The sequence below is a fragment of the Pyxicephalus adspersus genome, chromosome 3 (assembly GCF_032062135.1).
Source record: "Pyxicephalus adspersus chromosome 3, UCB_Pads_2.0, whole genome shotgun sequence".
Lineage (NCBI taxonomy): Eukaryota > Metazoa > Chordata > Amphibia > Anura > Pyxicephalidae > Pyxicephalus > Pyxicephalus adspersus.
Genome location: NC_092860.1, coordinates 64317104 through 64332073, shown reverse-complemented (window position 1 = coordinate 64332073; position 14970 = coordinate 64317104). Strand labels below are relative to the sequence as shown.

The 14970-nt window shown below is 38.0% G+C and overlaps 1 protein-coding gene across 2 annotated transcripts in view; it reads right to left on the bottom strand.

Annotated features, from left to right (window-relative positions):
• Positions 1-14970, bottom strand: part of BTBD2 (BTB domain containing 2) — a 48856-nt gene that overhangs the window by 18818 nt on the left and 15068 nt on the right. For both annotated transcript variants that reach the window (XM_072404955.1, XM_072404954.1), the window contains exons 4-6: positions 13175-13280; positions 2367-2408; positions 589-786 (exon numbers count right to left, since the gene is read on the bottom strand). In XM_072404955.1, coding sequence (XP_072261056.1) covers positions 589-786; positions 2367-2408; positions 13175-13280 — 346 coding nt within the window. The remainder of the gene's footprint in view (positions 1-588; positions 787-2366; positions 2409-13174; positions 13281-14970) is intronic.

Genomic DNA, 14970 nt, shown 5'->3' with positions numbered 1-14970 from the left:
CTGCAGAAAAAGCTCACCCCCCCCCCCCCACAACATCACCCACAACCTCACCCACAACCTCAGCTGTGTTTAGTCATGCAAACCGACCCCTCCCCCCTTCAAGCCTCCGTTCTGCACACAGCAAGCAGGGAAGCCCCGTTTGTATCTAGAAGCCGTCTGTATGTCGGATGTCCTTATCCCAGGAACTGCCTGTATTCTTTTAACTATTTTTATTGCACTGATTTTCATTTTTATTTTCTGCAGCCTTAATGCAGTGGGAGTTATTTTGCCACATGTGGGCTGTACTTGTTAATGTTGGTCAACGATTTGTGGACTTTGGCACTTAATGTCTCTGTTTATTGACATTCATGAAATCAATGGAGTTATTGAAGTACAAATAAATACCTTCTGCAAGAATGAGCGCAGTTGGGTACCAATTTGTCCCCTAGAAATGCTAAATTACTCTGCCAGCAAGGATTAGGAAGCAGTGGAGACAGTCCTAGCCACTCAGAATAGATAGTAATCCATAAAATATAAAGGATGTCATTAATTATAAAAGGGAGAGTTGTCATTTAAATCACTAGTCACAAAATAATGACTGTAGCATACCTGCAGCAAACTCTTCAATAGTCATCAGTGGGAAACGGATAAGAGACAATGCCTTGCCAAGCGCTTTGCGTTTGTTCTCGGAGGTTATTGGTTGTTGTTGCCGCTGGCACTCTGCCTCAGACCAACGAACTACTGCATTAAAGAGTCTGATTTCGCGGATCCCCAAAGTATCCCGTTCCAACACTGCAACTAGAGTATCTGAAAAAGAAACAGAAGAGAGGAGAGACACTTTAGGGCATTTAGAGAAAAATAATCTCACATAGGTTTCAAACATAAAAGACATCTCAAGTCAAGATGTGCATAATTTAGATTAAAAATAGGCACTAAACTGAAAAGGATAATTTTCAAGGAGACGGTCCCAATCCTACCGCACGTTAATATTTGGTGGTGCCGGCCCCCAATATATAAAATGTATATTGTAAAAGTAAAAGTGTGTCAAAAAATTTGTATTGTGAACACACGTTTTTAAGAAAATATTCTTGTGGTACATAAACACTGTAATAGTATTTGGTCTTTACCCATTGAATTTCATTAGATAATAGACCAGTTTAACTAGGCATTGTAATCCCTGTAACAAGTAAAAGCACGAGCGTGCCATATCCCGATAGGCTTCCTCAAGGGGTATATAGAGAACATTTTGTCAGACCAAACAATAAAACACAGTAATAGCATAGTTCTGAGCATTGGTTAGATGCAGAGTACAACACGTCATTCAGTACATTTTTATATTATCACTTTGCATTTTAAATATTAATCCATTTACAGTAATACCATCATCATATATTCTATGTGAAACTTTATTGTAATGTTTCCATGACATACATAATCATCCATTACACTCTGTTTCCCAAATCCCATTCATATCATTTTTTACACTTCTCTCACTTTACCCCACAGATATTCTCACACATGACTTATAACTAATCTAGGCACCCACATTATTTTAACTATGCACTTTGTATATTCCCACCCTTCTCCACCTCTTTCCTGCTCACCCTCTCCCACCACACATACCTTGCATATTCTTACTTTCCCACCTCTTCCACTATTCACACACTATCACCTAAAAGTCTCTTCGCTACACGTTACTCCTACCCCTGCCTCCCATCCCCATCAACTAGCGGGGGACCGCGTCCAATCATGTGAAAAGCCTCCCGCCGATACTGTGTGCCACGGTCTCCTCTTGGTATGCTGGACAGCGCACCCTCCCCCATTAATCTGCCACCTTTGCGTGGATTTTTGAGTAGCTGATCTTTTTGTAATTGCGACTCAATTAGCTGTGGGCATGAGGAGAGAAGTGCTGGCAAGAAGAACTCATTCCCACCCACTGTGCATGCGGTCAAAAGTATCCTCCTGCGCATGCGCAGCTTTACCCACCAGATGCCACATCCATGCTCATATAAGGCAGGAAACTTCCTATATTCTCTATATGTCCCCTGAGGAAGCCTATCAGAGAAATGCGTCAGGATACAAGACGTTTTACTGCTTTTACTGTTTATAGGGATTACTATGTCTAATTGACTGGTCTATTATCACATGAAATTCAGTGGGTAAAGACCAAATACTATTACACAGTGTATGAACCACAAGACAAGACTGTTATGTTCTTTAAAAGTTTGTTCCCAATAGAGCTTCTTTTTGCTGCAAAGAAAAAAAACCCAGTCTATTTTCTGCTTTTTCTTATGAGAAAAGGATAATTGATTAGAATTGCATTCTAATTAAATAATCTGCATTCAATTGAACACAGTGCTTGAAACTAAAAGCTGAAATTGACCTACTTGGATTACAACCCAAACACACATTCTTAGGACATGTTGCATCTAGAGAAAAAAAAAAAAAAAGATAAGGCAAAGCAGGTTAAAACACAGCTTCTAAACTGCTTTGGTTACTAATCAATGTGATTTTGTTGCTGGTTGGAGTGTATTCCAAGTGTACATCAAACACAGGAAAACAATACTCAAACAGAAGCTCTGAATTCAAATAAATTGCAGAGTGCCATTACAAAGAATATTATAATCATATGGTAAAGACTTGCAAATATTCAGTGAACTGAATTTACAGTTCATTGAGGGTACACTGGCTTCTCATTCTCAGACGGATGATCGGATGATCATCCAAGCCAATGGTCTCAAGGATATTTAACCCTTTCACGTTCTACAAAAAAAAAATCTGTTTTTGACAATGTTCCTGGTGCACGTTATTTTCTTTCCTTATAGGAAGTGAAATTAAATGTCCCCAGTTAGGACAGTAAATATCTATTATAGCATCTACCCCCACTCAGCTCAATCTAAAATTATGAAATTCTAGGCTGGAGGTTTCTTTACAGTGCTTCGACGAATTTCTACTCATGTTTTGTTTTAAAATAAATCAACTTATTTTGCCATCTCCCAGCAAACTGCTTACTGAAAGCTCAACACGTGGCTCTCCATCCCAGGGTTCTGCCTCCACACACTAACTTCCATGTGTTAAATACTAAACAGGTTTGCATTCCAGGTTAATCAGGTTTATTCTGATGAAGCTGTAAACATTTGTGATCGATAATCCCCATCTATTACATAGTAAATCAACTTATCTCTATTCCATTAAGGATTCAAAAGTATTTTTAAGTGCAAGCAATAATTTGAATTGACATGCAGTTCCAGTACATTAAGGCTGGAATGCGTGGAGACCAAGCAGCACAGGAAGACAATCACACCCAGTTAACAAGTAACCTATTGGAATGGATAGAAGAGAGCGTTTTAAAGTGTTGCTTCTACTTTCATTCTCCAGTCAGAGACAGGCAAATCTATGAAAGACTAAAGCAAACAAAGTTGGTTGCATTGTGCTAGCTGTTCGAATAAGGGGACCTAACTATCTGAGTAGTAGTTGGGATGATTTGCTATTTTTAACTCGTCATCTTGGACTGGAGTTCGGCTTTAACATTTTGAATATTCGCTTATACCTTGTGTAAATTTATTTGCAAATAATGGCCATCAGCTTCTCCTTGTTGGCAAATTTCCCCATTTATCTCTTCTACTTTAAATCTGGAAATTGTTAAACTCCAACAAGGGAAGGAGTGAGAAGTGTACACCAACACAGTAACTTGTGGCAGAGACCCCTATCGATGAACCGAGAAGCAAAACGGTGTGTCTGGCTGCTTGATGAGAAGTTTACTGGGGAGACGGAAAATCAACTATGAGGAGTACTACTGTTACCATTTTTTTTTACTGCACAACAGATCCAATGGTAACCTTGGGAATAAAAAACAAAACAAAAAACAATACATAACAATTTGTTAATAATCTATTTTACTCTACAGGGGTATGTACTTTCATACACTACAGCTTTTTTTGTTTAAAGAATCCGTCTAACCGATACCCAATTTAGGTTTAAGGAGTTAGCTCTTGTTGGCGTCTTTGAAGACACCTTTATGTCATTTTGCAAGTCTGCAAATTGGAATCTGTTCATTTATTCTTCAATCTTCAATAGTTTTAGATATTTGTGCATTACATTAGTTGTGTTTTCAGATACACCTTAACGTAAGTGAATTAACTGAGATAACAGAGTGTTTGACATAACATAGAATCCTCTCCTCCTCAAATTAGCTTTCTATGAAAGACTCCCCCCCCCCCCCCTTTAGATGTGTGTTTGTAACTGTGAGGCAAAATCAGCTGTGCAATACGCTAATTTGTTATCTGAATCTGTACTGCCACCCAGCAGTAGTAAGCAGGGAGAATTTCATGGTGCATTCTGCAGAATAAGCAGCTTCATTGCACAAAGATTAGCAGGGAAGTTCAACAGTAACTATGGATGTGCTCTGTCATGCACAGTAATTGGTAATGGAGTGGGTATGGAATGTAGAGATATGTAATTTGAACTTAATGACTAGGCTTACAGATATCATGAAAAATTCTGGTTAACCCATACCCTTTAGTTTTACTGAAAAAAACACCAATAGGTACTTTAAAACTGATTTTTTTGTAGATAATGAAGTTAAGCAATAATTTTGCTAATGAATGGTTATGAATAATGCTGGGATGTTGCATATTAGAGATAGTATTTAGACATTGAGACCATAGTTATATTTTAAAGTTCAAATAAGGCCAAAATTGAACAAGGCAATATTGCTGATAAGTTCGATTGGATAACACTTTGTAATTTTTAACATCAAACTCTAAAAAAAGATTGTGTTGCAATGCTCTCTCAGGTCTTTCAGTTACCAGGTAACACAATAGGATCTTACAATTGTTCGCCACCTACATTCTGTGCTCCACCCCCTAGTGAAGACACGTTTTCTACTGTAATCCAGGAAAGCTTGGAATAACAGGTTAGCACCTATTCTTCCAAATTTTACTGTCATATGGAAATATGTAGAAACATACAACTTCCAGCTGTCTTTTTTTTTTTTGGAGGGCAGACTATCTTTTCAGCTCCTCAGTTGTCACTTGTTGTTGACTTACCTTTCCGCTCTCCTTCGCTGGCATCTTTTTCTCATCCTCTTTTGGCTTTGGGATCCCTGGTCACCTTAAATGATGTCAATGCACACAGAAGATGCCTAATTTCTGGTAGCCAGCTATTCTCAGATTGTATACTGAGCTACGCATCTGCAGCTCAATGTAGATTGCAAAAGATGAACAGGCAGGTAATTTTATTGCGGAAGAAAAATGCCTGCCTTTTCCGCAATAAAGAACCTGCCTGCTTACTTTGTTTTCAACGCTGCTTTAAAAATTTTTTGCAAATAATTTTTTTTTTGATTCACAAAAAAAGGGTGGTTGGCAGAGGTGTATCTGCATACGGAGCCAAAGAATGTTTCTCTTCCCATCTTTAAGAGTTGGGAGGTATGACACATTTGACCCTTCCACTGGCTAAATTTAGAAATGAGAGAGAATGAGAATTTACACACTGGCTCATAAAAAAACAAGTATTTTGTCCATCAGTTTACATTTCTTTGTGCGCAGACTTTGTATTTACATTTCAACCTGATAACTATTAGAATGTGCCTTCAATTTTGGGTTTTGAATATTTTTGAAAATGTTACTCAGTGTCCAAAAAATTAAATGTTAAAAAGCAAAAAAAAAAAAAAAAAAAGTATAAACCTTATAGAGTATAAACATTTTATAGTAGTAAACGGATAATTGCTTTTCTTGCTCCAAACCCTTATGGATGGGACTTTTCTTGGATTACCATTTAAGTAGGAACTCCCTTTTGGTATAGAGACAACCATGAAAAAAGAAAGCAATCCCTTTTATAATTTTAAGGTTTTTGTACATCAGGACATTATAAAATCTGATATAAAACATCTGGTGTTTAGCAGGTTCTAAAAGAAGGTCAATAAAACCTAAATGAGCAGCAACACATGACATGACATCACATGACACAATTGTGTCACAATTTATTAACCTCCTGTGCGTTTCACTGATGTCTGGAATTCTGTACCAAAAGCAGTACACTGTTTTTCCCTGAAATTTTTTTAATATATTGTAGACCTGTAACTTATCGAAATATGCACAAACAAGGATCTAGTAGATATCCTAAATATAGAAAGTTAGAAACACACAATCGTGTAAGAAAAAAAATTAAATGTATTAAAATAAATAAAAAACACAAAAATCAGCTTAAACAAGAATGCATAAATAAATCAAAATTACTGAAAATGCAATAATTCTGTATACTGTATAGTACTATATTTTTCTAAAACACCTCCCTAGTGTGGTAAATTTTAAAAGAGGGGGCAGCAACATCACATTCAGGGCAGTAGAGCCAGGTTTCCTTCCGGATTTTTTCCCGTCCTCCCTTCTCTTGGAGCAGCACACCACACACATTCTTGTGTGCTTTTGCTTTCTTGGGGTTGGTGGAATGTACTCCGGAAAATGAAGAGCACCGTGTATGAAGCACGTCATCCAAGTTGCATTCTCTTCTGGTGTTAGGTGTTTCACACATATAGCTTCACAGATTTTCCATATGAATTCAGAGTGGGGTACAGGCCTGTCATTTTGATTTTTGAATAGAATGTACGCATTCCACAGACACTGTTCCACTGGATGGCGAAACATTTTTTTTTTTTTTATAGTACTTTCTCTGTAGCTTTCTGACAACTGGATAAAAGTCATGGCCTGGTCAGCTCTGTCAACAGCCCCCATTTTGCAGTTGTAGTTAATGACTACCTGGGGCTTCTGAACGTCTTTCCCACTTCTTGTTCTGGTTTGAACAGCGGTGTTGTGAACAGTGCTCATCATGCAGACATCCTTCTTATCATGCCATCAGAGAGCCATCATCTTTCCTTTCTGCCAGGCAACTTGATCCCCAGGCTTTAGCTTTTGTGCGGTGAAATTGGCCGGCAATTCGCAATAGTTAGCCCTAACAGTTCCGTATACATCCATTTTGTTTTGTATCAGGAACTCATAAACCTCAGGGGACGTATAAAAATTGTCTGTAGTAAGACAATACCCTTGGTTCAGCAAAGGCTCTAAAAGAGATAGGATAGAAGACGTTGCCACTCCAAAGGAACTAAATCTGGGGTCACATTTTGTGCCTTTGCCTGTATAAATGACAAGGTTCAAGATATATCCAGATTCGGATTCGCACAGCATAAAAGATTTGATCCCAAACCATGCTCCCTTGGATGCTAGGTACTGCACCCAGCTCAGTCTCCCTTTATATGCCATCAGACTTTCATTCACACTAATGTCCCTTTCTGGCACATAGCAGGTTTTGAAGTTGTTTATAATCATTTAATAAACCTCCCAATTTTTTTTTGAGCTTGGGGGCAGGATGGGTGGTCTCATCAAAATCATTATTGTGGGTAAAATGTAAAAATTTCACGATCAGGCCAAATTGATATCCAGGCATACCAAAAAAAACGGGTGGCAAGCAGTTTGTTGGTAGACCAGTAATACTTCTGCCACCACTCCCTGGAGAATAACAAGGCCCAGAAAAAGCCAAATATCCTTTTGGATGACAGGTTCCCACTTTCTGGTTCTGGACAATCTTGCATGTGGAGCAGCCAGCTGTTGCGCTGCATATCTGTTTGTTTGTCTGACTTCGCCATTCAGAAATAGCTCCAGGTCGGCCAGGGGGTTGTGCTCACAGTGCAACTTCAGGCCAGGCTCCCCAGTAAATGGAAACCTAGGGGGCAGAGGCTGGGGCTGACGAGTGTCAATCGCGCACCAGGTGTGCACATCACTAACCTCCAAAGGAGTCCCTGTCACTCGCGGTCTCGGAGTTAGATGAGAAGTCTTCAGGCATTCCATCACTATCAGTGAACTCCACAAGTAACTCCAGATCGCTCTCGCTGTCCAAGAACTGTTTCAACACATCTTGGGTGTATACAGGCCTTCTGGAACTTATAGCCATAGCAGAGGTCAAGGCAGGAGGCAGGCAGAGAATGGTCAAACTTAGGCAAAGATCAGCAAAGGTAATAGCAGACAGCAGACAGTGTTACACACTAGCAATCCAGGGATTACCTGGTAATTTTTAAAACTGTAATTGTGTATTTACTTTGTGTTTATTTTGTATTATTTTGTTTTGGATTGGATACATGAGTTTGTATTAAATCCAATACAAAATTTTACATTTCCGGCCATGCCGACCGGCGCATGCACCGCCAACTGAAATCGCCAAGGGACACGTACACCGAGGGAAGGAGAAGACAGGAATACGACGCTGGAAACGGGCATTGGTGCTGGAGAACTCTGCCCGAGGACAGGATACAATGACAGCACACTGGAGGATGCCAGCGGCACCAGGTAAGCAACACTTGATTCTATTTTGAGCTACCCCTCGCCTAATTTGGGGTAAACGCTTTCAGCAAGTTTTTTTTTACTCTGAACTAGGCTCGGGGTATCCGCCCAGGAGGTTAAAGATTACATTAAAAAGCACAAGTAGGTAAAAAGTTAAATACACTTTTACCATTTCTATAGCAATAAAGAGGATAAGTAGCAGCCGGGTTCTGCTAATCACATGCACTTACATAGTTATATAGTCAAATTGAAATTTGAAAAAAAAAAAAAAAAAAAAAAAGACAGGTCTATCAAGTTCAACCACTAGGGAAATAAAGATATTTCAGATAAAAACCCTATAGACAGTTGTTTTATAGAAAGGCAAAAGAAAAAAGGAAAAAAATCCTTACCAATTCCATGAGGAATGTTCCCTGGATCAACAGTCTCTTACCTTTATATTCAAGCTTTATTACCCAGTTAAATTATGTGCTTCTAAAAAAGCATCCAGCTTTTTCCTAAAGCAATTTATTATACTTGCTAAAACTACTTCCAGTGAAAAATCCCTACCTTATCTGAAACCTAAACTTCTTTCCTCCAGATGCAAAGAGTGCCCTCTTGTCCTATATAATGATCTTGAAGTGAATAATCGGGTAGAGAGTTCTCTTAACGAACCATTTATATATTTATAAAGGGTGATCATATCCCCCTTAAACGATTCTTTGGGGGAATAGATTCAGTTCAGCTAATCTCTCTTCATAGCTGAGCTCCTCCATTCCTTTTATTAGTTTAGCAGTCTGAAAAAACAAGTACTTTGCTAGCTTTACAAATTGCATGTCATGATTAAGTCTATGATCTACCAGAACTCCCAGATCCTTTCCATTTCTGACTCCCCCAAATGTATGAAGCATGCATGTTAGACCCCAAGTGCATAACTTTTCATTTATCCAAGTTGAATGTCATTTGCCACTTGGCTGCCCAATCAAACAGTACATCCAGGTCTGCTTGAAGATTATAGACATCCTGTATGGACTGAATTTCATTACATAGTTTGGTGGCATCTGCAAACACAGAAATGGTACACCACCAATAACCTTAGATCATTCAGAGTATGACTCATTAATCGAAAACACAAGTATAATGTAGGTAGCCAGTTGGTTTTGTGCCGAAGCGTTTTACGCCCAAATATGGACTGACTTGAAAGTCAAAACATGGGAGAAAGAGTAGAAAGTGGCATTTTTTACGACATCTTTTAGGCTGAACGAACAAACAAGCTTTATACTTCCCAATAATCAGGTACATAAAATTAGACAACGTATAGACTGCTCATCGACTGGCATTATTTACATAATTTTCTGCCTATGCGGCAGATTTTATGTTGGTAAGACTAAAAGAGCTCTTAAGAAACGTATATAAGAGCAACTATATTTGATTAACTTTGAAAGGATGACGACACCAGTAAGCCACCATGTTGACTTGGTCCATAATTTCGATAAAGTTATTTCCTTTTCGGTCTTGGAACAACTGTCCCTCAACATTAGAGGTGGTGACATAGACAAGGCCCTTCCTAAAAAAGAAACAAAGTGGATTCAGACTGAATGCCACTAATCCCCCGGGACTGAATTGATATGATTTCATTCAAACCTTTTTTTATAGAAATCCAACATGATGGTAATCCGTCAACACTATTGCAAATCCAGGGTCCCTAAAAACATGGACCTATTTTGAATTTGTGACTACTATAGCTTCCCCTAATGCGGTCTATGTCCTACAAGAAACATGAGACCGTCGCCTCAGCAAAGACCTGGTGGCGGCATCTTTTTAACCTGCCGTCTGTCTCCTCTCTACCTTGTTAGGATTCCTTGCCAATCGGCAGGGGATCCTGAGCCCACCTCCTGGAGGAGATATGAAACCTAAACAATTCACACTTAGTAATTGTAAGTATCCTAAATTATGTCACCCTTATATTACACTAGGGTCTCCTTCATATAATTTAATTTCTATCAATCTATATTCTATCTATTAGAGTCATCAATTATTGTTATATGAACTAAGGAAGTCCCTCAAGACCCTCATAATATAAATCCAAGACCCAAGAAAGAATTTCTACGTTCTAATTATTAAATTAATATTTCTCATTGTTGTCCTATTTCACTTTGTATATGTGACATTTTTATATATAACCTTTTCCCTACTGGAGCACCCCAGTGAAGAGTGGTATATTCATCTCAACCAATCATTGAGATATTTTCTTTTATTCTTGAATTGGCAGATCTGCAATACTTTACTAATAGTAAGTACACATTCCAGTATTAATCTCAGTACTCTTTAAAACCTCTAATATACTTGGACAAGATTACTGTATTGCTACCTCCCCCGTAATATTACTCATATTAGTCATGATTGTAGTTTCAGGGTCTCCAATATCCCCTTTGTAAGCCCATCTGGGCGAAACGGGTCGAGGTAAGACCCAAGTTTATGACCTTTATGTAAGTTTGTAAAACATCTAGTTATTAGTACTGTGTGTTATTTAGTAAATGCTGTTTTATCCTGTTTTTATGGATTTAGTGGTTATAATAATAAAACCTACAATTGATTTTTTATACTACTAATGTCCCTGGTGCCGTAAAAAAGCCCATTTCTACTGTCTTTCCCCCCTTTTTTTATGAATCATTAATCACTACTCTCTGGATGGAGTCTTTAAGTCAGATGTCCATCTATTTGCAGGTTGAATTTTCCAAACCAATAGACCCTAAATTGCCTATTAACTGTCTGTGGGGTCCTGTGTATAAACAATGGCTTTGAAATAACAGAGTTTAGCTCTTTCAGGACATGTGGATGTAATCCATCAGGTCCTGGTGCTTTGTCAACCTTAATTTTGTCCATCTGTTTCTCAATCATATCAATTTTGAGCCATTGGGTGTTTAGTAAATCCGCCTTTCCTTTACTCCCATTTACCAACCCCGAGACATCCTTATGGGGCCTACATGCTCAGATCTTATCTTTTTGCTAATAATATATTTTTAAAAATGTTGGGGATTTGTCTTACTTTCTTTTGCAATTAGTCTTTCATTTTGAAGTATTGCGCATTTTACATCTTTTGGTTTATTCTTTATAGTTTTCAAATGATGAAGGTGATCCTTCATTTTTATATTTATGGAATGCATTTTTTTTTATTCTTTATGGCTTTTTTAACATTAGCTGTAAGACACATAGGGCTTAATTTTAGCCTCCTTAACATTACCCATTATAATAGGTTTTTCAGTGTGTTTGTGTAGAACAGACTTGAAACATTCCCATTTGTGTTCTGTGTTCTTTGAGGAGAATATTAATTTCTAATTGGGGATTCTATAAACTGTACAATAGAATTATCTTATATTAAATTCATACATTTCCCCCCCCTTTTGCTGTACCTGTAGTGCCATTACTCCAGTCAATATCATGGTAGTTAATGTACTTGATTAATTGATCAAAAACCTCTATAAAAGCAGAAGTTTGTCAGTTTGCTGGTCCGGAGCATTCAAGTGTATGAAAACACAATGGCAAGGAAGAAAGACATTATAATATAAAGACATATTTATAATGCAATAGTCTTCGACAAACAACTGCTGCTGCCCAACAATCTTAGAGGGCCATATTCCAACAATTTGAAGTGAATCATTCTACAGTGAGAATTTACACTCAAAATTACTCAGCTAATTACAATACAATGTCTACAACTGATTGTTTTTTAGTCTTGGAAAGTTATATCCAAATGTACTTCAGTAAATATTGAATCAATTATTTTGGGAGACAGCCAAGGCCGTACAGGAGGGGAAAAATATTGACATATGCCATCTCTAGGAAGAGAGATATATGGTATCATGGAATCATGTGCGCAGGTGCAAAGGCAATATAATCAATAAAAGTTAATGACAGAATCTTCGTGTACGCACCATGGGATACAATATGATCAACACACTCATGGCTAGAGGGAGGCAGAATTTTTCAAGTTTGGTAAAAAATCTGGGAGGCTTTTGGCCAACTTTATAATAGGAGGGACCCCTCTCTCATACAATAACTAGGATTCACAGAGAATTGTACACAGCAATTCTAAAAAAGTAGTGGAACTCTTTTGATTATAATATATAGATTTTCATTTTTTGGATAAGGAGGTTAGGGAAATGGTGATATGGAGGGAAATTGCTGGGGCTGCTCGAGCCGAAGCACCAGGTTAAGGGTTTTAGCTCCGATTTTTCTTTAAGTATTATCTAAGCACTTGCAGAATCCCTTGACACTATAGTACAATTTTATACTTGGTATTCAGGAATATTCTGTAACTGGGTTGGAGGTTTATGTATTTGTATACTCCCGAAAAAAACAAAGACTTGCTACTTCCCATTTCCCAGTTCGTATAGACCCACATCTCTATAAAATCAAGATGTAAAGATCTAAAATTTCAGCTAAACACTACCCTTGATTTGGATAGTCACATGTGACTGATATTTTTCAAGAACTGCACTAGATCATAGTTTATGAGTTTACTAGAGATGAGTTGGTAGAGATATTGACAATGTTTAAACATACCACAGGGTATTTAGAAGAAAAAATATCTGGAACTCTGGTATATAAGGTGGCAAAGCCTAAACTCAGGTTATGTGTAATTATAATGTATGTGTGAGTTTTCTATAGAAAAGTATTTATATGGCATAATATTATATTGAAGTAAAGAAAAAAGTAATATAGACTATCTAGGATTACATTTTCACCAACAATACTAGTTGATTTGCTGTTATTCTGAAATTCAATTGCTTAATTTAATTTGGTTATTCAAAGTGAAGTCATCAATAAAAGCAGACAGTTCTCACTATACAGGTTAAATAAGAGCTTAATAAAGCGCACACATAAATTACCTAAATCAATGTCAGTAAATCCTTCAGCATTTAGGGCATCAGAAGTGTTTTTATCAATGTTTTCCAAGCAGAGACTTGCAAGTTGAGGTTCATCAAAGAGGCGAGCCTGTGGGGGGGGGGGGGAAATAAAATCGTATCATTATGCAATATCTATTTATTGAAGATGTAAAATCTAAAACCCTTACCCTTCGTACCTAAAACTAAAAGGATGTGCTCATAGCCAAACAAAATCTTCTTTAAAAACCTAAACCTGCTGTCCGTTTGCAATAAAGGCTCGACCTCCTTAAGTTTTGGTAACTGCCATTCCCCTGTCCAAAGTAACTGCCTTTCTGGCTAAAGGCAAAACAATTAGAAAAAAAACAAAAAAAAACAAAAACAAAATGTACATGGGTCAGGAACAGTATATTTTCCTATCTAGGTTATGCAGATTGGTCAGCATACTGTGGTGAGTAACTATACCAGACCCAAAATCTGAATTTCCAGCACCTCTTGAATTTGCTCTGCTGTGAGCAACAACTAGTTAATGATCTGAACTGTAACAAACTTTCAGTTAGAGGTGAGGCTTGTCAGTTATATTAGAGTTTCTTGAGTGAAAAACTCCCAATCCTCCGACAGCCTGCCAGCTGAGCAGGAAAAAAAATGAAGAAAAACTGAAAACTCTGCTCACCAACATATGCCTAGGAGAACATTTCAGAGGGTTTAAAATGTTTCCAGGAGCCATCACCTTCAGATAGTAGCACAATGACAAACAAACAAAATATAAAAGAGAGGGGAGCTCACCACCCTGGAAGGTATTAACTTGGGTTTCTAAATACCAGGCACAGGGAAATAGGCTGGTTTGTCTCTGGACAACCCACCCCACTCTCCAATCGCAGGCTCAGATCTGCGATGGGGGAGTGGGCGAGGTTTTGCCATCATGACATCACTATGGGGGAGGTTTATCCTATCCCCCTTTGAGTGACACCTGGAAAGGTTGGCGACCACTGACCTACAGAACCATATGAAAGCACCTTTGTACCAAAATCCAAATCTTGAAAAAAATTAAAAAAAAAAAATAAAAGGAGAAGATTGTTTTTGTAGTAGGAATGTCCCCACACTGATCCAGGCAGCCCTTCTTAGAATATGTCAATGCATAGGGAAATAGATTTTCCTACAGTTTTCCTTTGGTTTCCTTCTTGGTGATGTCCTTCCTTAGGTGTCCATATCTCTGCCTGCCTTACATGTACACTTCTGACTGTATTTGGTAAGAATTTTTATTTTTTTTGTAAGCATGGGTACCTTTGCATAAATGGATCAGGTATACCTCAAACCGGGCAGCTGAGGTATCATGGGTCCTGGACAGCAGTTTTTTTCACAAGGCGAGTATAAATAGTGAAACCCTGGGGCAGGGCTTGGAGGGTAGAAAATTTGTAGTTTTACTTCTGTGACAAAAGATCCACCCTCAGTAAATGCAGTATTAGGTGAATCTTTCAATATTAGCTGAGGACATGAAAACTAGGCTTTTTGGTGACATTAAAGACCACTTACAAATTTTGCACTGATAAAAAATCATGTTCTGCATTGCAGTGTCCGTTCCTTCCCCTTTGCTTTCAGACAATTTCAACTGACTCTGGGTCCTCTGGGGACATTTTCTTGACCTGAACAGCTAAAATTGAAGCAATAATGGTTTCCATGACAGTCTGACGTAATGAAGATCTCATCCACATCTCATGATTCAGATAATAGACAGTGAACTTATTTTTTGACATGGAAGATACGGTTTATCCCAAACTTTGGCCTTAAGTGGAAACACAGTG